Source organism: Chionomys nivalis, chromosome 3 (genome assembly GCF_950005125.1).
Source record: "Chionomys nivalis chromosome 3, mChiNiv1.1, whole genome shotgun sequence".
NCBI lineage: Eukaryota > Metazoa > Chordata > Mammalia > Rodentia > Cricetidae > Chionomys > Chionomys nivalis.
The window spans coordinates 92,509,751-92,534,499 of NC_080088.1; the positions used below are offsets into that span (position 1 = coordinate 92,509,751).

Consider the following 24,749-nt stretch of genomic DNA (forward strand, 5'->3'; position numbering starts at 1 on the left):
AATTCAAGGCTCTCCTGTACTCAAACTGAATGTTTTTAATTTCACTTTATGCCCTGGCATGATGGTTCTCTGGGAAGTATTGGCTGGACCTCAGAACACTAGACATTTTTGATTACTAAGTAGAGACCTTAGCACTTTATTACTTTATTACTTAGGAATGGCTACTCACTGCCGGTATAAGGGTTGAATGTGAACGTCTATCTGATGGATGGAACCCAAATATCTGTTCCTTTTCTGCGTTTTCTGCTTAACTACTGTCTGAATAGAGTCAGTGAACCTGCTAAATTTTCATTTCTGCTGTGGTTTTCTGACCTGTGCTTCAAAGATAGCTACAAAGGTATTGGTGAAGGACAGTTTCAGTAAAAAAGATTGATAAAAACAATTTGTGAAAATTAAAGGGCAATTAAAAAGTAGCAATCTGTAAATGTTGCATCTTTTTTGGAATGTATCTTAGCACTACTTGTCAGAAGCATCAAATATATATGCATATATATATATTTGGGGGGGGTTGAGACAGGGTTTCTCTGTGGTTTTGGAGCCTGTCCTGGAACTAGCTCTTGTAGACCAGGCTGGTCTCCAACTCACAGAGATCCGCCTGCCTCTGCCTCCCAAGTGCTGGGATTAAAGGTGTGTGCCACCACCGCCCGGTTTAGGGGTAGGTTTTGGGAAGAAGGATAGCAGGACAGGAACCAAAAAGCTACGGAGAAATGCTGTCTCGAAAATCCAAAAAAAAAAAACCAAAACCTACCCCTAAACCTAATGGGTTGATACAGTGGGCACCAGCAAGGGCCAGCCCCTGTGGTACTTGACAGAAGAATGTATTACACAACTCAGCCTGCAGAGATAGACAGGCAGACATACACACACACACACACACACACACACACACACAGAGCACTTGGATGTATTCCTTCAGGTTTTGTGCTCCTTATGATAATGTGGCTATTTTATTTTGAGCAAAAATTGTATGAAGCACCTTCCCTATGTACAATTTATTCCAATATTTACTATTACATGCTATTTCCTTCCTTTAAAATACCATGGAGATTATTTTACTGGCTTGAATCAGAAAACATGGAATGAGCACATGGGGCTGGAGTGGTAGGGCTGTTTGTTTATCCTTGCTTGTCAGGGCTAAGCACATTAACAGGAAAGCCTTCTTTCCCCTCGGTGTTTTTCTTTATAACATTTGGCAAAATGTTTAGAAGATTCCAGGGTTTCTGGGCTGACACCTGGGAGAACAGGCAAGAAGGGACTTGGCTGTGAGTGGCCGCAGGTGGTGGTTTTAGGAAGCCTCTAAATGCCGGAGTTTGAGCTCTCACCCAATTTTGCATGCACTGCACTAGGAGAACTGAGGAAACCTGGGCAGATGTTGGAAGCCCTCTTTTCCCCTTCTTTGCCTTTCAGAAAACTGTTTTCTGGGCAGTTGAAGATCTATGGTGATGTCCTCTTTCTTTCCATATCCTAAACCCAGAAGGTTGTTATGTCTGTTTTAGGGGGTTTGTAGTTGTTTTTGAAGGTCTCATGTATTCCAGGCTGACACCCACTTTGTTATATAGCCTGGTCTTTCTATCTCCAACCTCCCCGGTGTGGGGATCACAGGCATGTGCTACCTCACCCAACAAAGCCCAGTTTGATCTCTGGGTCCATCTATTTTCTGAAAATTTCACTTGGAATTTCCCACTGACCCACTAATTTAAGTTTGCCAAAATCTCACCCACACATCACCCCACTGCTTCCCGGCTTGCTCTGTGTTCTTTTAGGGTTTGCCCCTCTCCTTTGTTTGGCTCCTAGTTGGAGCAGTTGACCACTCTCTGTGACTGCTCTGCCTTCTGTTCCTTCTTCTTGCAAGACCCTACTCTACATAAATCTGGAGGTGCAGCTAGGCCTCATGTCTCTTTTCCAGAACCTTTGTTTGTTCCTGTTTCTTACCAAAGAAGTTCCAGAGATCTTAGCTGGCCCATCGTCTGTCTTTAAACCACACCTCCCACATCAGTGACATTACTGGCTACCCCTTCATTGTTCTGACCTTCCTTTGTAGCATTATCTCTAAACTCCATCTGATGGCCCTGCTCTGTGCTGCTCTGAGAATCTTTGAACACACCCTGGGAGCAGGAGCCACATTCTAGCCTTTTGGATCTTTTCCCATTGCCTGGCACTGTTCTTTGCTTCGGGCTGCTGGTAGAACTCAGTGGGTGGCTTTCCTAGCAGAATAATGTGCTTGTGTGTCCCAGAGAGAGGTAGCAGACAGAACCGCCAGGGGCAGGGGTGCCATCCACCTTCTCATCGTCAATGGGTGACTGGGGTGCACTGGCTGCCTTTACTTTTCTTTCTCATCTCTCTGGGCTTTAAAATGTGAACAACCCTGGTTCTGGTTCCAGAGAGAAACTGAGAGGCACTGTCTCTGCCTGCCGGATTCATCAACTTACAGAAACGCATCCTGTTTACATTTCTGGCAGCCTCTCGTTGATTTGGATGGTGGCCAACAGCTAGCCACTCAACCCTTGTGGGTTTTTAACCAACAGTATTCCAAGTGCACATGCGCTGTGAAAGCGTATTCAAACCCAACATGTCCTCTGTGCACCACCATAGCCAAATCTCCCTGCTAGCCTCTAGTATCTAGCAAGGTTTTAGTGTGTTTTGTGGGAAGACTTCAGTCAGGAGTCACTGCTCTAAGAAGACTGGGTGACCAGGGACTAACCTAGCAAAATGAGACCAGAGTTTTCAACTTTGGGTCCTCGTCTGAAAAAAAGAGTCAAACTAAAACACCCAAAATCCATCTCTCCATTAGACAGGGGCTCTGTTCTCAACTGGACATTTAAATGGCTAGATTTATAAGCTGTCTTAAAGATGTCCTTTGAACAGTTTAAAGTGCTCCGTTGTTCTGAGATGAAGTCATCAAACTGCTTACGACCTTATTTATGTTTTCACAACTGACCGAAATGTGCGGTTGTCAACAGATTAAATGTGCAGTAACAGTCCCTGGGAACGGGGCTTTCCTCCCAGCTATTAGAGAATCCAGTCTGTAGACTTCTGCCTGCCTGCTTTCTGTCTGTCTGTCTGTCTGTCTGTCTGTTTGTCTTCTTTAGGTGTGTTCCAGTTTTTAGGTTTTCTTTGCTTTCTTATTTAGGAAATTGATCTTTTGCTTTAAAAGAGGGTAGGAGACATTGTCATAGTGTTAGACTGTGCAGCACCCACACACATCCATGTAGCCCAGGTAAGCCTTAACTCGATCATCCTGCCTCTGTCTTCCCAATTCTGGAATTAGAAACTTGTACCACCACGCCCAGGCTAGTGTCTTTACTTTTAGGTTGGTTTTGGTTTTGGTTTTTTGAGACAGGGTTTCTCTGTATAACAGTCCTGGCTGTCCTGGAACTCACTTTGTAGACCAGGCTGGCCTCAAACTCACAGAGATCTACCTGCCTCTACCTCCCAAGTGCTGGGATTAAAGGCATGCACCACCACCACCCGGCATAGTATCTTACTTTTAAGACACTGGTAACTCTCAGTTCTTTTTTTTTTTTCCTAAGTTTTCTTTTAATTGTGTGTGTACACTCTTACTTGTTCAAATATTTGTAACATAGCACACATGTGGAGGTCACAAGACAACTTGCAGGAGTCACCTTGTGAATCCAGGGTTTGAACTCAGGTCATCAGGCTTGGTGGCAAGTACTCTTACCAGCTGGGCCATCTCACAGGCCCCTGCAAGCACATTGTAAGCCCAGCCAGTGTCCCTCTCAGCACTGCAGAAGGCCTGATTCCTGGTGCTGGGGAAAGTCTTAATAAATGATCTATAGAGATTTGAGTCTGTGTGGGCACAGTCTTTGTTTCTGCTATAGAAAAATGATTGTTTTTGAGAACTGTCCATCTCTTTTGTGTTTGTACATTTGTTTCTTGAGACAGGATTTAACCCCTAAATTGCCTAGACTGTCCTTGAACTTGATCTTCTTGCCTCAGCCTCCCAAGTGCTAACAGTGTATACCATTACAATCTGGCTTGGGTTTTAGATTTCATTGAGTAAAGTCAAACCCTCAGTAAAGCTAAATTATTATATGAAAATAACACCTGAAAAATACTTTGTAGTAGACACTTGGGAGGAAGAGGCAAGAGGATCTCTGAGGGTTCAAATCCATCCTGGGCTTTGTCACAAGACCCTGTCTCCAAAAGCAAAACAAGGCCCGATGCCACAGAGTAACACAACAGGGCTGCCCATGTCATCTGTTGAGTGGGTTGGCTTTCTGATCCAGGCCATGTGGAGGCTGAAATCCTATCCCGGCTGTCTTTGCCAGGCTCAGGCTGCCACTGCCTAACAGGACAGGGGACCTCCTTCTGGTTTCAACAAATGGGACTCTGCATACTCAGATTAAGTTTTGTTGTACATAATGTACAGAGTAGGAATGACCTCTCTATCATTCACAACCTTTAGGCTTTTGTCTTTCAGGGAAGGCAGAAATGAGATAGTGTGATATGAGAAAGCAGAAGGTGGGAAGGCCTCAAAGGCAGCAGCCAGCTGAGAGCAGTGAGGCAGGAGAGTGGGGGACTTGCTCAGACACTGGCCCCAAGTGAGTCCCGGTGGTCACACTCAGTATCTGCTGAAGACCCAGCTCCTGTTAGGGGCTTCAGAACCTCAGGAGCCTTGCCTTTTCCTGCTCTTTCCTCTGTCTTCTCTAGTTCCCGTCCCCTTCATCATCATTGAAACATAAACTGCTCTGGTTGCTGGTGAACTTTCTGAAGCCTTTTTATTTGAAATAATGATAGGTTTGCAGGAGGCTACCAAGCTAGTCTGAGCAGTGTCAGCCAGCGTTCTCCACTGTTGTGACACACATAATTATAGTACAATAGCAGAGCCAGGAAATGGACATGGGTACGGTGTGCATGACCATCACAGCCGGGATCACAGAGGTCCTGTGCTATCCCTTGTCATCATCATCCCTTCCTCCCATCACCAACCTCCACAACTGCCGTGCACTGCCCGCCTTTACATTATTACTTCAAGAACATCTTATAGGAGGTTGAAGGGGGGAAGAAATAACACACAAACTGTTGTGTAATTTGATCTTTTCAGACTGGCACTCTTTATTTGGAGTATTGCACATGAAATCCTTACAGGTTGCTATGACCATTGGTTGCAGAGCTAAACCCATTGCATTTTTACTTGCAGTACCAAAGACGGAACACAGGGCCTTCTGCATGCTAAGAAAACACTCAACCCCTGAACCACACCCCATCACTGCCTATTCCTTTTTATTACTGAGTAGTAGTCCATGGTGTGAACATTCCACCCTCCATACCATATTAACATTCTTGTGAAGTTTTTGTGAATAAGTTTTTATTTCTCTGGGATGAATGCTTAAGAGGAAGGTCCCTGAGCTGTATAATGTGTTTAGTTTTCCAAAATGCTTCTGAATCTTCCAGTACTCTCACCCTCACACAGTACTGGATCGTCCCTGCGTAAATGGGTGTGTCTTCAGTCAAGGCCTTGCTCTACTTTTTCAGTCTGTGACCATTGTAGGCATGTGGGCCTCTCCTTCACCTGTTGAATCACTGACTGCCTGCTCTTTGCTGAAATCTCTTGATGTCCTTCACTCATTTTCTAACTAGATTAGAAACTATTGAATTTGGATGTTCTTACATCTCTCTCCTCTGTGTGTGTGTGATGCACATGTGCGGCAGTTAAAAGACAGCTTGAGGGAGTTGATTCTTTCGTGTGGGTCTATAGGATTGAACGCAGGTTGTCAGGTTTGGCAATCAGCTTCTTTGCCTGCTGAGCTATCTCAGCACCCCAGGTTTGAGTTCTTTATAAATTAATTCTAAGCACAACTCCATTGTCAGCTGTGTGTTTTTTTAAATGTTTCCTCCCATTGTTAGTGAATGATGTGAGTGAGATCACCCCAACTCCGAGGGGACGGCACCTCTGCCAGACGTTCTTATCATTTAGACCTCCAGAGAAGACTGAGGTATCACTACATTGCCTCAATGGATTGAGGCAAGAGTGGAAGGCTGCACTTGAACTGTGTAGAAGGTACAGCTGATGAGGGCCTGCCTTGTGGTTAGGGTGATGTATTTTAGGATAAGGGACAGCTAAAACCATGGAGCCATGCACTTTACATGGGCAACATACATTATATCACAATAAGGCTGTTATTTTTTTTTTAAGGGTAAGTATGTGGGATGGGGTAGTGCACACCTGTCATCACAGCACTCGGGCTGTGGAGGTGGGAAGACCAAGAGATCAAGGCCAGCCTTGGCTACACAATTCAAAGCCAGCCTGTACTGTATGAATCCTTGTCTCATAGGTAGGTAGGTAGGTAGGTAGACAGACAGACAGACAGACAGACAGATAAAATGAGTAGCTTTGGAGAGTTGACTTGGTGAGAAAGAGCTCTTGTAGTGCATGTGTGAAGATCTGAGTTGAATCCACTGCAGTACATAAAAATTAGGCATGGTCATGTGGACCTATAACTGCAGCCCTGTTAGGATGGAGACAGTGGGATTCGGGGCTTACTGCCTGCCAGCCTTCCAGGTTTATTGTGATAAAGGAATAAGGTAGAGAGCAACAGAGCAAGATACTAGATATCTCCATCTGGCCTCCACACGAAAGCACAGGCAGGTGCACCCTTATGCACATACACCACACACATAAAACAATAAAAAAGGATAAAATACCACGTAAGAAGTAGTGGAGCTGGTGATACGTAGACTGGCAGGCAGCAGGGCAAACAGACTGCCCTGAACTGGGAGGTCTTTCCTACCATTGTCTTATTGATGTCTGTACTACTCTACACAGAACTAACTATTCAGAGAGAGCTGAGTGATCTGAGAGGGTGACCAGGAGCCTCCACTTAGATGTAGTTTTTCTGGGCCAGGCGTCCCCTAGCACTGTTTTATTTAGGTTCCTCCATCCCCTTGACCCTGTCTGTAAGGGGAGAAAAGGGCAGAGAAGCACTCACTGTGAGGAAACAAGCAAAAGAACCGAAAGCAGTTTCTGCCAGCAGCACAGTGTAGCAGTACATCTGGGGCCTTGGCTCCTGCCAGGGGTAGGCTCAGCTCATGTCAGCTCCATGTTTTCCTGTCTCAGGGTCACTCACTGCCCTGTATGCATGACTTCCTGTCTATTCTGAGTTGGAACAGGCAGATGTATCTTGATAGGAGTTGACAGTCCTAGGACAGTGTGGCTAAACGTGTGCTCCCCCATCCATCCAGCATCCCTCTCCCAGTGCTTTCACAGGAGGGGAAGGAGACACTGCACATGAACCGCCACCTGGAGATAAAGGCTGTTGTTCTAGTTTCCTTTCCACTACTGCGTAAAACACTCTCATTTAAAAGCAATCCAGGGAAGAAAGGGTTTATTTCATCCTGTACAAGGTCACAGTTCATCATTGAGCAAGTCAGAGCAGGAACTGGAAGCAGAAACTATGAAGGAACATGGCTTGCTGGTTCCCTCTCTGGCTCATTCAGCTAGCTTTCTAATACAGCCCAGGACCACTTGCCCAGGGTGGTGCTGCCCACAGAAGGCTGGGCCTCCTCATTGATTAATAGTGAAGACAATCTCCCAGATGACTAGCTTTGGTCCTGGGAATCGAGACATTCATGCTCAGACAAATGAGGAGACATGCACTGACTGCAAACTTGATGGCTTATGAGTTTCCTGTCTGTGATAGACAGTGCTAAAGTTCTCCACTGTGGGCTCAGAGCACACAATTAAACTTCCTTTCCCTTCTCACCTCCTTCCAGGGCTCGAGGGTGCTTGTGGACGCACGTGACAAGCTTGGCATTCCCTGGCAGCACTCTGAGAACGAGAAGCACGGGATGTTTCTGATGGCCTTTGAGAACAAGGCAGGACTGCCTGTGGAGCCTGCCACCTTCCAGCTCTACGTGCCAGCCCTGAGTGCACTCTGGAGGGACTCCGGAATCAAGGAAGCCTTCAGCCGCAGGAGCGAGTTCCAGCTGGTGAGGGAGCCTTCAGCCTCTATGTGACAATCCTGTCCCCTAGAATTTCCTTTCAAATCCAGCTCTGTTGTTCCCACACTCACTCAGGATGCTGGGGCAGGAGGATCTTGAGCTCAAGGACAGCCTAGGTTTTGTAGAAAGACCATCAAACAAGAGGGAAAAAATGTATTAGCAGGAGTGAGCTTTATCACTACTACAAACCCTAATATTAAACAAAACACATAGCAGAGCCCTGGCCATCTCAATGGTTCCAGGGAGAGCACACTACTCTTGGCACAAAGAGCAAAGTGTTCTTACAATAGTCCAGACTAGCATTCGAGCTACCTTGCCCTCGTAGGAAAGCAGTACCCTTGAAGCAGCTTTCCCTCCGAGGAGGTGCAGCAGCCACAGGTCATAGGTGTTCTGTGATGCCCTTTGCAGTTGTCTGACCTCTGCAAGTCAGTCTCTGCAGGTTTGTTCTCTCCACCGGAGGATCTATAAGTCTCAGAAAGGCTAATCACTGTAGCCATTTCAGCTGCTAAGGACATAGGCTACAGCCGAAAAATGTGGGATATTTTGCTTGTTTTCTTTGGGGTTTTTTTCCAGCAGTCCTGCAAAACTGTCAGTTTTCAAAGAGAAGTGTTAGATCTGTCCAGTAACCAGGAGATGCACAGCTGACTGCTGTGGTCACGGTATGTCAGGACCTCAACACACTTCTTGTGTCTTTGCCCCAGGTACACAGGATCCTGTTCCACCTCCTTCATCCCTAGCCTTCTTTTGTGGTGATGTTGCTGTAATAGTTCATTTTTAATCAATATGATCTTGAGCTTTCAACAGTTTTTAAGCTTATATTAGTGGTTTCATAGGACATAATTTCTTTTGTAACTTGCTTTTTTCCCTCATTCAGATTATTCTCCATGTTTTCTTTTCACTGCTGACTACTGTACCATTGTGCAAACAAAAAGACTGTTGCTTTTCATTGGTGTCTTTCTTTGTAGTTTCTATGTTTTGTCTCAGAGATGGCTGTGACCGTCTTTATCTTTCTCCAGGTGTGTATACGCTCAGGGGTGGCTCTAGGTTGTCTACCTCAGAATGTAATCATGGGGTCATGAGGTATACTTATCTACAGATAAACACAGTGACGTCAGCCTCTTTGCAGTATAGCAGTTGTACTGGTTGTGCTGCTTCTGGTGCTAGAGAGGGATCCTGTTGTCCACACACAGGCCAGTGTTTACTATTCACAGGTCAGGGTTTAGCTGCTCTCCTTAGGGTATATTTGAAGTTGTCTTCAGTTCATCTATGGATTGCCTGTATTTTCTCTTCTACAGAGTATCTTCTTCTGTCTTTTGCCATTTCTTTGCTGTTGAGCTGTGCTTTCTTGATCATCTGACAGGTTCTGCTCACAGTCCACTAACACACTCCTTTCAGTTCAGTCCCTGTGGTGACATCTTTCACAGCCAAGATCAGCCCTGGATGCCCATTGTGTGTAGCTTTCTGTCCCCTTGGTCTCTTCCATCTTCCCTGTCTGTTATGACCTAGACACCTGAAGACCACTAGCCAATTACTTTATAGAATGTCCCTGTGTGTCCAGTGCCTGCTCATCATTGGAATGAGGTCTTGGAGGGTGGGCACGGTAGCACAGTCCTGTCATCCCAGCACTTTGAAGAGTCAGGCAGGAGGATTGTGAGTTGAAAGGCAGCCTGGGTTTTTAAAAAGAAGATAAGGTGGGTGACAGGAGAGGTGGCTCAGCAGTTAAGAATCTTTGCTGAGTAATTGTGAGACTGGAGTTCAGATCCCACATCCTGCAAATACCTGTACCTACCTCTGAGGGATCTGCTGCCCTCTTCTGGCCTCCGTCCATGTATAGGCACACAAATCAAAACACATGTGTGCATGTTTTCACAGATAAATTCACACTCATGTAAGTGAATAAAGTGAATCTTTTTAAAAGAACAACACATTTTTTTGGCAGGAAAGCCACAGATGTGTCATTGTCCCCAGACACTATGTCAGGAGGCATGTTCAGTTGCTTAATTACAGCCCTGTCTGATGGCCTTTCTCTTCTGAAAGTTACTATTTCTCTGTATTCCTTCTTCATACATACTCTGGGAGACACTATGAGACTGTGTGTTTCCTCTTTTTCTTCAGCTTATGTGTGCGTGTGCATGCATGCGTGCATATGGAGGCCAGAACTTGACATCTTCCTCAATTGTTCTCCATCTTATATATTGAGTCAGGGCCTCTCACTTGAACCCAGGGCTCACTGGTTTGACTAATCTAGCTAGCCACCTTGTTCCTAGGATCTCCTGTCTCTGCCTTTCAGGGAATTGCCATTGGGTCCCCACACCCGTGCAACATTTACATGTGTTCTGGAAATCAGAACTACAGTCCTCACATTTGTATGGCAAGTACTTCTTCCAGTGAGCCATTTCCTAGCCCTGCCTTCACCTTTACACACTAATTTTTAAAGTCTATCTAGAGAGCATGGTGATACTATTTTTCCCCCTTTGAGGCAGAGTCTTACTACCCAGCCCAAAACCTCACAATTCTCCTGCCTCAGCCTCCAGGGTACTGAGGTTCTAGATGATGTTTTTTCTAGCCCTTTCCATTTGCACACACTTGCTGAAGTTAACTTGAACAGCTAAGGAGAGAGAATGAAAAGTAGATGATGGTGTTGTCTTAGGGAAAACTTTTTCACAGGAGTAGGACTGGGTATTGAGTAGAAGTTACTCTGCAGTTTGTAATTGAGTGTTGGACCTTTCTCCGTCGAGTCCTGTGGCCAGGGAAAGGGGCTTCAGACCTGAAGTTGAAATGAAAATTACTCTAGTTGTGGAGAGTTTCCCAGGGAAGAAGGTGTGAACATCCAGTGTTTATTTCCAATGGCAGCTTGATAAGATCTCCCTCTAGGAGGTTAATGTGGAGTTCTCTGGTCAGATTTTGCCTGCCTTGTCCCACTGGGTATAGTGTCTTAAAGCTGGGATGGATCCCTGACCTAGGAAGTCAGCTCTGTGTTGTTTAAGGAATGGGAATAAGCCCAGAAAGGTGGTAGGGTGGTTAAAGGCCTTGTCTTTTTGATAGTCGATGAGAAATTGGGGTTTCAAATCCCTCTGCTTATTTTTATTTCCCTATATTCATTTACTTACTCAACATTGAATGCATATCCAGGTGTGCTGGACACCCAAGTCCAGTGCTGAGGATTGAGCCAGGTGTTAGGGACACAGCAGGTAGACCAAAAATGTTTGATCCTACAGCTTCCAATCCAGAAATAATGTGGCTTACATTCAGGCTTAGGCTGCCCCTGGTGAAGGGACAACGGTCACGTCTCTTCATCATCTTGCCATCATTCATTTCAGCTGCAGCTTGAGGTCACCTGTGTGTGATTTCAAAGACAAAGTTAAATACACACCAGTGTGGCTGGTTGACTTCCTGTTTAATGGATGGCAGGAACATGGTGTTTCATCCCTATACTTTGTACACTCCTGTAGTTTTCTTTTAGGAAAGCAGCTGACCAGCGGTGCTGAGCTGCCCTTGTCGGACAGTGATTTGTGCAGCACTTGGAGAGTGCCGTCCTCCCTCCCTGTGCCCAGCTCTCCCTAGAAGGAAGTGTCAGAAGCCTTCCCTGGACCGCATTCCAGCCATTTGTGTTTAGGGCTCTTTCCCTCTCTGCTATACTGAGAATCACGTCAGCAAAGTGGCAACTTCCTTGTCCTTTGCCATTTCAGATGTCTTTCCACACAGAAGAAGAGAAAAGGCTGGGTCTGGTGACCATCCTAGGACAGCTTTCTCCTTTGAGGAGAGGGAGACATGGGATCTTCCCTCTCCAAACATGAGTCAATGTTGCTTTGTCCCGGTCCCTAAGCTTCACATGCACACTAGCGTCCACCGCCTGAATGTGCCTGTGCCTCAATGACAGAGAAAGATAACTTTTCTAGGTTGTACCTCAGTTCTTATAGCACAATGAAGGGGGCTGGCAGGAGGGCTCAGCCAGAGTTCCATTCCTGGGTCCCACATGTTGGAAGGAAAGAACCAACTTCTGAAAGTTGTTCTCTGACCACACGCAAGCCAAGGCTTGCCATGTGTACACACAAATGGGGGAGGGGAATTTTTAAATCTTTTCAAAATAAAACACAGTGAAAGGAGGGAAGTATAACAAGATATTCAACAGAAGATTTTGTTATAAGTATATGGTTATGGATATGATCTTACCTGTCCTCTGAGTGTGTGGTAAATATACATGTGTGTGAATATATGTGCCCATCAAAGTCAAAGAAGGATGGCATTTGTCTAGCTCTATTACTCTCTACCTTATTTCCTCGAAATAGGGTGTATCACTGAACCTGGAACTGGACTGGCAGCCTCAGGCCCTGTCCTCCTGTTTCTGTCACTCCCAGTACTGGGTTACAGGGATATATGCCACACCTGGCTTTTTAAATTTTTGCGAGTGTGCTGGGGGTTTGACTCAGGTCCTCATCCTTGCACAGCAAGTGCTCTTACCTACTGAGTCATCTCCCAAGCCAATGACCTGCCCTCCTTTTGTATAAAATGGATTTAGGATATTTTAAAATACAGCATGTGAATTATCACTGACCACCACGTTTTCCACTTAGGACATGGGTAGTATCACCTGAGTGATCTACTTTCTATTACCCCATGAACTTTGAGGCATTAGCTAGTTAGAATGGGTTAGCAGTCATCTTTGGTAGCTAACCAGAGTATGCTCTGAGTAGCTTATAAATTTGCACAACCCAACCCTCCAGGGATGCCTAATACACACTGTCAAGTCCTAGTTTCTCAGAGAAATAATAAGACAAACACATAAGCCAATATTGCAGTAATATGTGATAAATATAATCAAGGATCACACAGGTCATGTAAGGCATACAGGGTGAAGGTAGCTAAATGTATCTGGCAGGATTAGGTCAGGGTTGTCTCAGGGTGTTTTTTGGTAAAGATAGGTATGTTGTATACAGACATGGTGGAGATGAGTTGGCATGGAGGTGGGGGTGGTGCTGAGACCCAGCAGGACTATAAGGGCCACACACCCATTGGCATAAAAGCAGGACCCAGCTCCAGCTGACTCTATCCACAAAAAGATGGTATTGGCTAAGAGCTGACAGAGCTCAAAGACTGGAGAATAACACAGGGGCATGGCCTGCATATGAACTATTCACAGTTCTGTTCCTCACTCTACAGTGCTGGTTTATTCTGGCCGGGCTTCTGTGACACCTAATGGTGTCAGCAGGACCATCTGACAGGTGTGCACCACTCATTACATCTCTAAACTCATACTGATGGTGGTAAGGATGACCTCACTATGGCACAGTGGTCCCCAGTCTGCACACTATGTTGAATGGATCAGGGCTTTTGCTGTGACCATGAAGACCACACTAAGCAATGAGGACTCTTCTATAGGCCAGAAGGCTCCTCTGAGGTATTAGAAGTAAAGGGAGGCAGAGATGGCTGCCACTCTTCTGTCCAGAGGCTGGGAGAGCTGCACCTGCCGCAGCAGTTTCAACACTTACACTTGTGTCTGGGATTTGTGTCGACCACAGTTTTTAAATAGGCTTTGACATGCCCTGTGCTTCCGATCAAGTTAACTGACATGTTCCCTGCTATGCTTCCCCAAAACAGGTCCTGAGAGGGAAGATGACTAGGTACAGCACTCGTCAGCTGTTATTTAGTGTGCCCTGGAAATCATGGCAGTCAAATAAATGAAATGGCTGATTTGTCTCTAGAAGTTAGGTTGACCTTTTCACTCTGTCAGGACAGGACGGTTAGCTCAGGAGTTTGTGCATCAGTCTGTGTCTTCTCTGGACATCTCCATGACTGTTTTCAGCCAGCCAGTCACTTGTTGGGGAGGCCTCACTGAGGTGGGTGTGCTGCATGCAAAAAGACCTATTTTGTCTGTCCTCTTCTCAGGCACTTTCTGCTGCCTTCTTCTTGGACACTGAGAGAAGTCACTGAAGCAGCAGTCACTCACTCCTGTCAGTTCTTATTTCAGGTCTCATACATTCTTGAAAGATCTGCACTATTGATGTTGGAAGTTGCAAGTAGTGAACTCCATTCACAGAGGGTCAGCGGGTGTCACAGCTGGTGTTACCCGCGTGCACGTGCGTGTGTCTGTGTGTGTCTGTTTTCAGTACTAGGGCTGGAAATCCAGGACTTTGCATATGCTAGGCAAGCACCATGAGACTCTATCCCTGAACCGAAACCCAAGCTTTCCTTTTATCTTCTATTTTGAGACTGCCTTACTAAGTTGCCCAGCACTAAGCTCATGGTCCTCCTCCTGAGTGGTGGGATGACTTGCCTGCCACTACCTCACCTGGCTCTCAGGTGAATTTCAGATGTGGGGAAGACTGGTTGTATGCCTTAAGATTCAGCTGTGTGAATCTGACAAGGAAAACCACAGCATGGGGAGCAATGCTAAGCACAAATAGCAGCCTGCTTACAAAAGTCATAGGATCCCCAGCTGAATGATGTGAGCACGCCAAACTGGCTTGTCCATCCCTGTCTCCCTCTTCATCCCTCCAGGCTACCTCTAACTTGTAATGTTTCTACTCTAGCCACTCCCCGAGCTGGAATTATAGACATATAACACCACACCAAACAGGTTAATACTATTTTAATTGACTCTCAAAGTGTTTTTCTACAGGAACTAGGGAGGGCTTGTGGATAAAGTATTTGCCAAGCAAGTGTGAGAGAGAACCTGAGTTTGAGTCCCCAGAAGCCACAGAAAGCAAGCATGGTAATACACCTCTGGTGAGATGGGAGACAGACAGAAGGATCCCCAAAGCCCAGAGGCTGGCTGGCCTGGAGTACATATCAGTGAACAAGAGATGTCTTAGTTGTCTCAAAACAAGTTAGAAGGTGAGACCAAACACTAGAGGTTGTCCTCAGACCTCCACACATACACCATGGCACACAAGTTCTTACACTCACACTGTATACTTACACATCATACATACTCTAAATAAATAGACAAAAGTGCCTTTCTCCAAATTTTTAAAGATATATTTATTATTTTATGAGTATGTGTGTATACCTGAATATATGAGTAATATACCACATGCATGCAATTGCCCTCTCAGGCTGTAAGAGGGTATCCTGGAACTGGAAATTATAGTTACAGATAGTTATAAACTGCCTGTTATAGGTGTAGGAGCCAAACCCAGAACCTCTAGGAGAGCAGTAAGGGTCCACAACAGCCAGGCTAAGGAAGAAAGGGAAGTTTGTAGCAGCAACAGCCTTCTGTAATGGTTTTGAGGCCACAGGAACAAAGTGTCTTTGCTGCTCACTGTTGTGTGTGCATTGGAAAGAGCTGTGATTGACCTGGCGGTGACTTGACAGTTCAACCCTCATGGAAAACTCTCCTCATAAAGTAGCAGCATTTCTGTAACAAATGACGAGCTCCCTGCGGGTTCTGTTAGTCAGTGTTTTGACCATCCAGTGGTCACCATTACCCTGCAGATGGGGTCTTGCTTTTTCCACAGACTTGATTTCCTTTGAGATATACTATATATAGTTCAGGCTGTGAACTAGAGGAAGAGAGAAACCTGGAGAGCTGGTGAGCATAGCCTGGGACCTTAGTGGTTTTTGTTCGTTGAAACAGTCAACCATTTCAGAGAATTGTTGCTGTGTAGAATCCACATGGCCCTGCTGCCAGGAGCAACTGAGTCTTCTGCAACCTGTGCTTTTGCCTTCAAGCTAGTTGCAGTCCCAGAAGAGGAGACTCAAGCTTGGCTTTCAGGCGTAACCATGACACTGCACTCCAGACAGAAGACAAAGACAAGCATCCACCCTGTAGCTTCCCAGAAGCCCTGTCCAACAGCAATCCTTGAAAGACACATCACCTAGACCTACCAGGAAGGCAATTGGCCAAACATAGTTTCTCAGCTGGCAAATTGTCGCCAAGGAGAAAGAGCAAGCTGCAATGGAGGAGGTCCCTGACAACATCAGCCAGAGATCCTGTGGGACCTTTCCTATCTAATCTGAGGCCTGGGAAGTCAGTGTGACCTGTGGAGTCCACCCTACATAGGCTACATTTGGGCCATGCTGAGTCATTTTACTATCATTTCCAGTGTAGTCTGTGAAGTGTTTCACAGGCTGTTGGAGATCAAGACAGGTGTACTTGAAGTCTTGTTCATCTTTTTAATCATCTCATTCTACAAATACTTGCAGAGGAGCCTCTGTGGATCTAACGTTCTTATGGGAGCTGGAAAATTGTAGCGGCTAAGACCCCTCCTCTTACGGAAGCTTTGTCATATGTGGGAAAAGACAGTAAAGAAACTGTCTTACTCTGGTTGGAACTAAGGGCTTGTTGTTTCTCTTTAGGTTCCTGAGCATGTCTCTGCCCACTGACTGCTCCAGGTCAGGAATCTTGATGGCAGTGGAGCCATGGTGCCGCCTTGGCATCTAACCTAGGCCTAGAACAGCTTGCTAGAACTAGAACTAGAACAGCTTACCAGAAAGCTCAAGGGGTGGAAGAGGCCAGAGGGAGAGATGTTCAGAGTGCAGCAGGAGGCAGGTAAGATGGAACCTCAGGTGGAGTAGTGAAAGATGTCAAATCCAGGCAGGCAGCTGTTGTGAAGCACACAACAGGACCTGGAAAGACTTGACTGCAGCAGAGGAGTGGTATGGCTGTTGTATTTAGACTGTTTAAGTAGAGAAGGCCCCTAGCCCACCTATTGTAGCCTTTTCTGAGTGGATGATTACAGGTGCATCACCACACCCAGCTCAGAAGCTCGGCTTTCAAAATGTAAGTTCCCAATGGGACTTTAAAAACTCATTGACAGCCGGGCGGTGGTGGCGCACGCCTTTAATCCCAGCACTTGGGAGGCAGAGGCATGTGGATCTCTGTGAGTTCGAGACCAGCCTGGTCTACAAGAGCTAGTTCCAGGACAGGCTCCAAAACCACAGAGAAACCCTGTCTCGAAAAACCAAAAAAAAAAATAATAATAAAAATAAAATATTTTTTTAAAAAATGGATCCTTTGAGGGGCTGGAGCAATGGCTCTGTGGATACAAGCATTCATTCTGTAAACATGAAGACCAGAATTCAAGTCCCCAGTACTGTTAGGAAAGCCAGGCATAGCCATTAACCCATAAACCCAGTATTAGGGAGTAGACACAAGTCGATCTAAGAACCAGTCAGCCAGCAAGTTTCCAGTGATGTCAGGAGTTTTTGTTGTCGCTGCTGTTTTTGTTTGCCTGTTTGTTTAGGAGGGGGTGTTGACACAGCATCTTGTCTCAAGCTCAAAGGGATCCACCTGCCTTTGCTTCTTAAGAGCACAGATTATAGACGTGCACACCACACCCAGCAAGTTAATTTATTATTTATTTATTTTGAGGGGTTTTTTTTAGACAGGGTTTCTCTGTAGCTTTGGAGCCTGTCCTGAAACCAGCTCTAGTAGACAATGCTGGCCTCGAACTCACAGAGATCTGCCTGCCTCTGCCCCCCGAGTGCTCGGATTAAAGGTGTGTGCCACCACCGTCCAGTTCAGCAAGTTATTTTAAGAAGGCTAAAATGAGTGCCAGAATTGAGGGTGCAGTGATGTGTACCTTAGTAGTAGAGCCCCTATCTAGCACACAAGACCCTAGATTCTGTCCTCAACAACACAAGCATACAAAGGTGAACCAGTCTGTCACAGAGACCAGCAAACTACAGCCTGAAGAATAAATGTCATGTAGCGTATTTTACTATGCTCTCACCCAACTAAGAAAAATAATATGTAGTAGAGAAAGCTATTTGTAGTTCACAAAACCTAGAATAACTGGCACCTGGTTCTTTATCAAAGATCTTTCTTGATCATATATAAAGATGGATTTTTAATTATCTTTAATAACCGAGGGAGCAGAGATATATAGATGGAGATACAGATAAGCAGAGCTATGTGATCTCAGTGACCTCACCCAGTTCCAAACAGACCAGACACCAAAATATGAAGAGCAGAACTGTAGACCTTGCAGGAGGAGGAGTTTCCTTCTCTCTCTCTCTCTCTCTCTCTCTGTGTGTGTGTGTGTGTGTGTGTGTGTGTGTGTGTGTGTGTGTGTGTGTCTCCCCCTCATTTTGAGACAAAGTCTTGCTCAAGAGCCCAGGCTAGTCTTCTGGGTGTTGGGATTGCAGGTGTGCACCACAACAGCTGGCCTGGAAGAATTTCAAAATTCAAGTCCAGACAGACATAGTATTGCACACTTATAATCCCAGTGCTCAAGAGGTCAACACAGCAGAATCAGGAGTTCAAGACCAACCTGATCTGCATAAGAAGTTTGAGGCTTGTATATAGCCTAGGCTATATGAGACCCTATCTCAGAACAACAAACATGCAAGTCAAAGAGGGAAAGATTAGTAACTTAAGTACTATTAAATCAAGCCCTCTGTGCCTTCAGAGGCACCTCCAGCCATGGAAGTCAGATTGTTTGCAACTGTAAACTCAGGTGCAAGTGTGGAGGCCATTTTAGGAACTTCCACAATGTATCTGCAAGAAAGAGCGCTTACTAGGAACATGAGGTAAAGCCTTGAACAGGCACCTGCCAGATCTGCAGGTGCTGAAACATCTAATTCTAAAATGCAGTAGGGATATGACATGCTCAGAGCTCTCAACACTGGTGCTGACAAGAAGGCAAACTGGAACACCCAGTTTAGAGAACAGATTGTGTAGTTACTGAAGTAAGAATATATATTCCCTATGGGATTCACAGTGGCATTACTTAATAGTCACAACCTAAATAAATGCTCCTTGGAAATAAACGTGACAATGAGGTCATTGTGCAGTGAATCCCACAAATGATCCAGTGCTTAACTACACACACATTCGTGCTCTCATATGTATTTCCCATGGCTTTCCCTTTTTTATTTTTTTTTTATTTTTTTTTATTTATTTATTTTTTTTTTGAGATAGTCTCATGTAGTCCAGACTGGCCTTAAAGTCTTGATCCTCCCACATCCTAAGTGCTGGGATTTCAAGTGTGCCCCACTACAACCATTGGTGCTGGGTGTGAAGTCAGGGCTTGCCAAACAAGCATTCTGCCTACCCGACCCCCAGTCTGAGCTTCATACAGTACAATTTAACTGCACTCCAAATTCAGCTACACTGTGGGACAATGCATAACTAGGTGTGATAAAAGCACACAGACACACATGCTTATAATCTCAGTGCTAGAGATTTAGACAGTGTCCCTGGGACTGGCTGGCCAGCAGTCTAGATGAATGGGTAATAATGTAAATAAATAACCTAAATAAATAAATGGAAAATGATCAACCTCTGGCCTACACACACACAAAGAGGTTACTTTTTAATGAAGTGGGGGATTTTATGAGGCTGCTCTGGGGTTCAAGTCATGTCCTACTTTGTAGCTTGTTTAGACAGGTTCTCACTATGTAGCCCTGGCTGGCCTGGAACTCAGAGAGATCTGCATGCCTGTGCCTCTGGAATGCTGGGATTATAGGGTACACCACCTCCTTTGGCCTTGTGAGTGCATTGTGTCAGTTGGGTGTTTATCTTTTATATGCTTTCTCTGTCTGTCATAATTCCCAATGATAAGAATTGAAAAGAAAGCAGTCAGCTGATTATGCAAAGCGTGTTTGTAAGGAGGTGAATTGTGTTGTTTATAAAAGAAAAAGCAAACAAAAAAGAAGTAATCCAAACACTTACTAGGAGCCATGCAGCCAGACTAGAGCTCTGACCTCTTGAGCACTGTGTAAGGGCCAAAAAGCTAAGGGCTCTGGGTGCTGACGTAGCAGGAAGTCCCTGGTCCTGCAAATGAGGAAGCACAACACATTTGTCCTGTCACTGAAGAGAGGTACATGCCTGGGGCATAGATGAGGAAAGCCTACTGTACCGGGACCACCTCCATTCCCACTTTTGCTTTGTATGCCTGTAGCCACAAAATGGTTCCTTGGGCTGATCTCCAGCTCTCTGGGGCTCAAATGATCTTCCCGCCCCTGTCGCTGAATGAGCTGGGAATACAATCGCTGAATGAGCTGGGAATACAAATGTGCGCTGCCGTACCCAGCTCTAAATTATTTTTATTATATTTATTTATTGTTTGTGTGTATGTGTTCATGTACTACAGAGTGCAAGTGGTGGTAAGAGGACAGACATTTCATGAAACTCAGTTCTCTCGTATGTCTGGGGAATCAAACTCAGGTCATCAGGCTTGGTGGAAAGTACCTTTACCTTACTGAGCCATCTCATCAGTCCCTAAATTGCATTTATTTTTAATAGTGCTGAAAACATATTATTTTTATAATCATAAAAGCCATGAGACATTTTAAGGACAGACTATAAAACTCAGCCCCTGCAGAAGCATGTTTTATAAAGTCCGTATACAGTAAGGTAAGCAGGTTCCAGGTTAGCTCCCTTTGACTAGCTGTAATATGCTATGTGAAAGGCCCACCTCCTGTCACCCAATTCAGCAGGGAGCCTAGAGCTGCCCGTCGCCAGCTGAAGCCACCATTGCCTGGCTGTGTAGGGTAGCAATCTCTCTCAGGTAGATTCTGGGAAATATGAGCATGTCCAGCAGCACCTCAGGATCCCTTCTTCAGAATCCCCATTGGGCTTTGCCCTGGGAAGTGACTTCTGGGAGAAGACTTCCCGGTGAGTGCAGGACTTGAGGAGCCTATAGTGAGGCCCTGCTTTGGCCTGCGTTCCTCACAGCTCCATGATAGGGAAACTGTAGGTCAGAACACCAGGAGGAAACGGTGTTCAATCCTTGCAGAGAGGTTAAAGATGATTCTTCAAAGAGGGGCACTGTCCACTGTCCTTAAAAGGCTGGGTAATAATCACTTCAATAAAGCCGTCTGCCCTGCTCCAGCCATCCTGAGGATAGTGAGGTGATGGATTTATTGACTTGTGGTACCTTTCTTCCTCTTCCTCTCCTTCTCCTTCTTTATGTTTCTTATTTATTTTGTTTTATTTCTTTCACATCCCAAACACAGTTTCTCCTCCCATCTTTCTTCCCATTCCTTAACTTTCTTCTTTTTTTAATTGTAATAAAATGTGCCTTTTTGTTTCTGCAGTCCCTTATCACCAGTCCTTGTAGCAGAATAGCCTTATTAAGTGCAGGTCAAATTTGTGGCTCTTCTGATGGGGTCTTGGCGAATGCTAGTGAATGTCACCATCTAACATGAATATCAAGAAGTTGGAAAGGGGAAAATGTCATACTAAGACCAGCTCAAAATCTTGATGTTGGGGCCAGGGAGGCATACATGTGCCACTGTACACTTGTGAAGGTCAGAGAACAACTTTAGGAGTCAGTTCTTTCTTTCCACTGTGAATTCAGAAACTCATACTCAGGTCATTAAACTTGTACCACAGCACTTTTGACCACTGATTCGTCTCACCAGCTCTACTCTCCACCTTGTTATTTGAAACAAGGTCTCTCGTTGAGTTTGGGTTAGACTGGCTAGCTTGCCAGTCCCTGGGATCTGCCTGTCTCCACCCACCAGTACTGGAGTTACACATGATGGCCACTGTGACCAACTTTTTACATGGATATTGGAGATCAGAATCCAGGTCTTAATGTTTACGTAGGAAGCACTTTATACTTACTGTACCATCTCCCTAGCCACCCTCCCCACACAGGTACCCTTCCATTTTTTTATGGCACAATAAACATGAGTATCCATCCCTGGATGAACAATTCCTGTGCAGAGTCAGTGTCCACGTCCTGTGGAGACCCATCTGTAATGTCCATCTCACATCCAACTCATGTTTCCCATGAGGACTCTCCCAGTCACTGCATCTGTCTCTCTTGCTGGCAGGCAGTGCGTTGCCACCATGTTAGCCGTCCAGACCTTCTCAGAGTAGTCTGGGCACTCTACCCCTGGATCAACTCCATTGGACTGAGTCAGGACTCAGCATATCTGTGGAATGCTCCTCAGGTATTTCTGATGCCATGTTGTCCCTACCATGTCTGCTTGTTTGTAAATCTGCTGTAGTTACTAGACATAGCAGTACTTGCTCTTCCTAGGAAAACTTACCACTTAGAACAAGCTTGCTAATATAGTAAGACATTTGGTACCCAAGCTTCTTTAAATGCACAGGACAAAGCACTTCTGTTTCCCTGTTGTGTTTATTAAGAAGGCTAGCAGAGGCCTCCAGCCGAGATACTAAGCTCTGGTGACTCAGAGGAATGGAAATCAATCCCTTAAACTGTGTCTCCCATTTTGAGCATAGTTTCATGGTGTTGGCCTTAAACTCATGATCTTCTTTCCTCTACCTCCAGAGTGCCTAGAATTATAGGTATGCACCACCTTTGGGCCCTCAAGCCTTGGTTCTCACGTTGTGTTCTGCCTCTGTTGCTCTTTACTGATTTTTATCCAAAATGTCTTCAGACCCCATCACTTAAATCTGTCTCCCAAGGCAGCTCAAGCTGACTCTTTTCTCATTTCAGTCTACTCTGTAGTGACATTTCAGCCAGATTAAGACTGTGAAATAGAAGACTGTGTTCTGCTCTGCACATCTATAATCCCAGCACCCTAGGGGCCAAGGTAGGAGGTTTGAGGCCAGCCTTGGCTACAGAGAAAGATGTTGTCTCATAGCAAAGCCACATCCCAATAGGAGAAAAGGGCAAAATCTGTTAGAATAAAACTTAGGAACCCCCCCCCCAAGAAACTGGGTAGAGGAGAACTTATTTTACATGTTTAGAAAGCTAAATGATGGGCTGGCTAAATGAGAGATGGCTCAGCTTCTCTTCCAGAAGACCTAGGTTCAGTTCGCAGCACTCACATGACAGCTCATAATCAGCTGTACTTCAGTTCCAGGAGATCCAACACCTGCTTCTGCCTTCTGTGGGCACCAGGCATGCATGTGGTGGTGCGCATACATACATACATACAGGCAAAACACCCATACATATAAAATAGAGGGAAATTTTATTTATAAATTTATAAAGGAAAACTAAATGAAGACCATTTGTATGTGACAGCTCCTGCACTGTACACCTCAAGCTCTGTCCTTTTATTTTAATAATCTGGTTTATTAATTCCATCCATTCTGTTGTACTCTGGCAAGAAAGTCCAAAAACACTGACCAAATCCTCCATGATGACTTAACTTTTAGGAACACAAGGCACAGGCCTCTCTGCACGTTCTCCTGATTGTCACTTTTAATTGGATGTTTGAGTCAGAAGAGGGGTGTCGCACTCACAGAGCACCCATTATTCTCTGCCCACTCAGTCATCGGCAGATCCTGTACTGAGTTTTTTGCCATCAGCCTGGAAAAAACAGTTATTTTTTCCCCTTAAACTTGAACACAAATGGTTATAGATGTCAAAGGCTGAGGTTTGAGTCACTCAGGTTCCTGGGACCTAACTGCTTTCATTTAAGGAAAGGTCTTTGTTTTTTTTCATGTCACAGTAGATTATTGCTTTCCAGTGCACCTATTTCAGCACTGTGCACCCAGCCTGGACAGGCATTTAACATAATTAATGCTCCTTAAGTCATCAAGGATTTCACCCACTAAAAGGGAGAGGGCTGAAGCCAGTCCAACTGTAATCAATCTCTGCAGGACCCACTGGTACATGCTGGAAGGGAGGGGAGAGGCCCCAAGGCTGCCCTGTTAACCACCAGAGTTTGCTTTGAATCAGAGGAAACCCAGGAACACTCAAGTGGAGTCCAGCACATGGAACAGACCATGGCTTTGATCAAGCCAGCTGACAGACCCTAAATTCTAAGCTGTGGCATAGAGACATGGCAAACCCTATCTGATGCCAACAGGGCATCATGAAGTTAAAGCTGAGGCTATTATGGTTAGTTGTGAAAAGTTATGGGATGGGATGGAAAAGTCACACTTGTGAGCCAATTACCTCCACACAGCATCTCAGTTATCATGTGGATTAGGACAATCCTAGTAACCTAAGCTCTTCTGGAGATACCGGTGCTCCAGCCTCAAGGAGTCTTCTAGAAAATGCAGGGCAGCCTCCCTGGAGGAAAGGTTGTACTCGTGCTCCAGGCATCCTCATAGAAGATCTGGATCTGTGATTAGCAGTCAGGTGCTCTTCTGTCCAGTAGTCCCTGGGACAGCAGTTCAGGAAGGTGTGCATGTCCACAGAAGATGCTGTGGCCTTGCAGAGGAGACCCTGCTGGCCAAGGGAGGGAGCCCTGGGTTCCTGAGATGGTGGCGGGAAGTTGGGTGAGAAAGCCACTCAAAGCACACATTCCCCGATGTTCCAGACTTTGTCCTTTTCTGGTTTGGGAGCTTAGAAGGCATTCAGTAGACCCTTGTTTGGAAGCACTGTCCAGTGTTTCTTGATTGTTTCTATGCTGATGTTCATAACGGTACATTGTCTCCATTGTCATTTCTTACATAGGTTTTTGGCTTTTTGTTCTGAGGTAATTTCAGGTCCAGAGAAAGGCTGCAAAAGTTGTTCTGAGAGTTTCCATTTGCTGTCTGTTTGCCCACACTCCTCCTTTCTCCCTCTCCCCGTTCCTCTTTCCCCCTCTCTCCCCTTCTTTCTTTTGTCATGTTTTCTCAGCGATGTTTTCTAACCCTTGCAATCTACCACAGAGCTATAAGGAGCGGATTATCTTGATAAACTTCTAACAGGCAACAGGTTTTAATAATTCTACAATGATTCTTCTTTCTCATGAGACACATTCTAAATGTTGATTTTTTTTTTCTCTCCCTTCTCCCGACACCTTTATTTCTCCTCTGAGCTTGTCTCACTCTGCAGCCCAGGCTGGCTGGCCTTGAACCACCCCTGGTGGTCCTTTGGCCTGGCCACTGAGTGGCCAGGATTACAGGTTGAGCCACAACACCTAGCTCTCTCTGACTTAATTGGGAGAGTCTTAATCTTACATGAAGGATTTCATTTGGTTAG

General features: G+C 45.3%; 1 protein-coding gene across 1 annotated transcript in view; it reads left to right on the forward strand.

The window, feature by feature from the left end:
• Gna12 (G protein subunit alpha 12) overlaps positions 1–24,749 on the forward strand; it is an 83,469-nt gene that overhangs the window by 40,659 nt on the left and 18,061 nt on the right. The window contains exon 2 of the mRNA XM_057764368.1: positions 7,735–7,950. Coding sequence (XP_057620351.1) covers positions 7,735–7,950 — 216 coding nt within the window. The remainder of the gene's footprint in view (positions 1–7,734; positions 7,951–24,749) is intronic.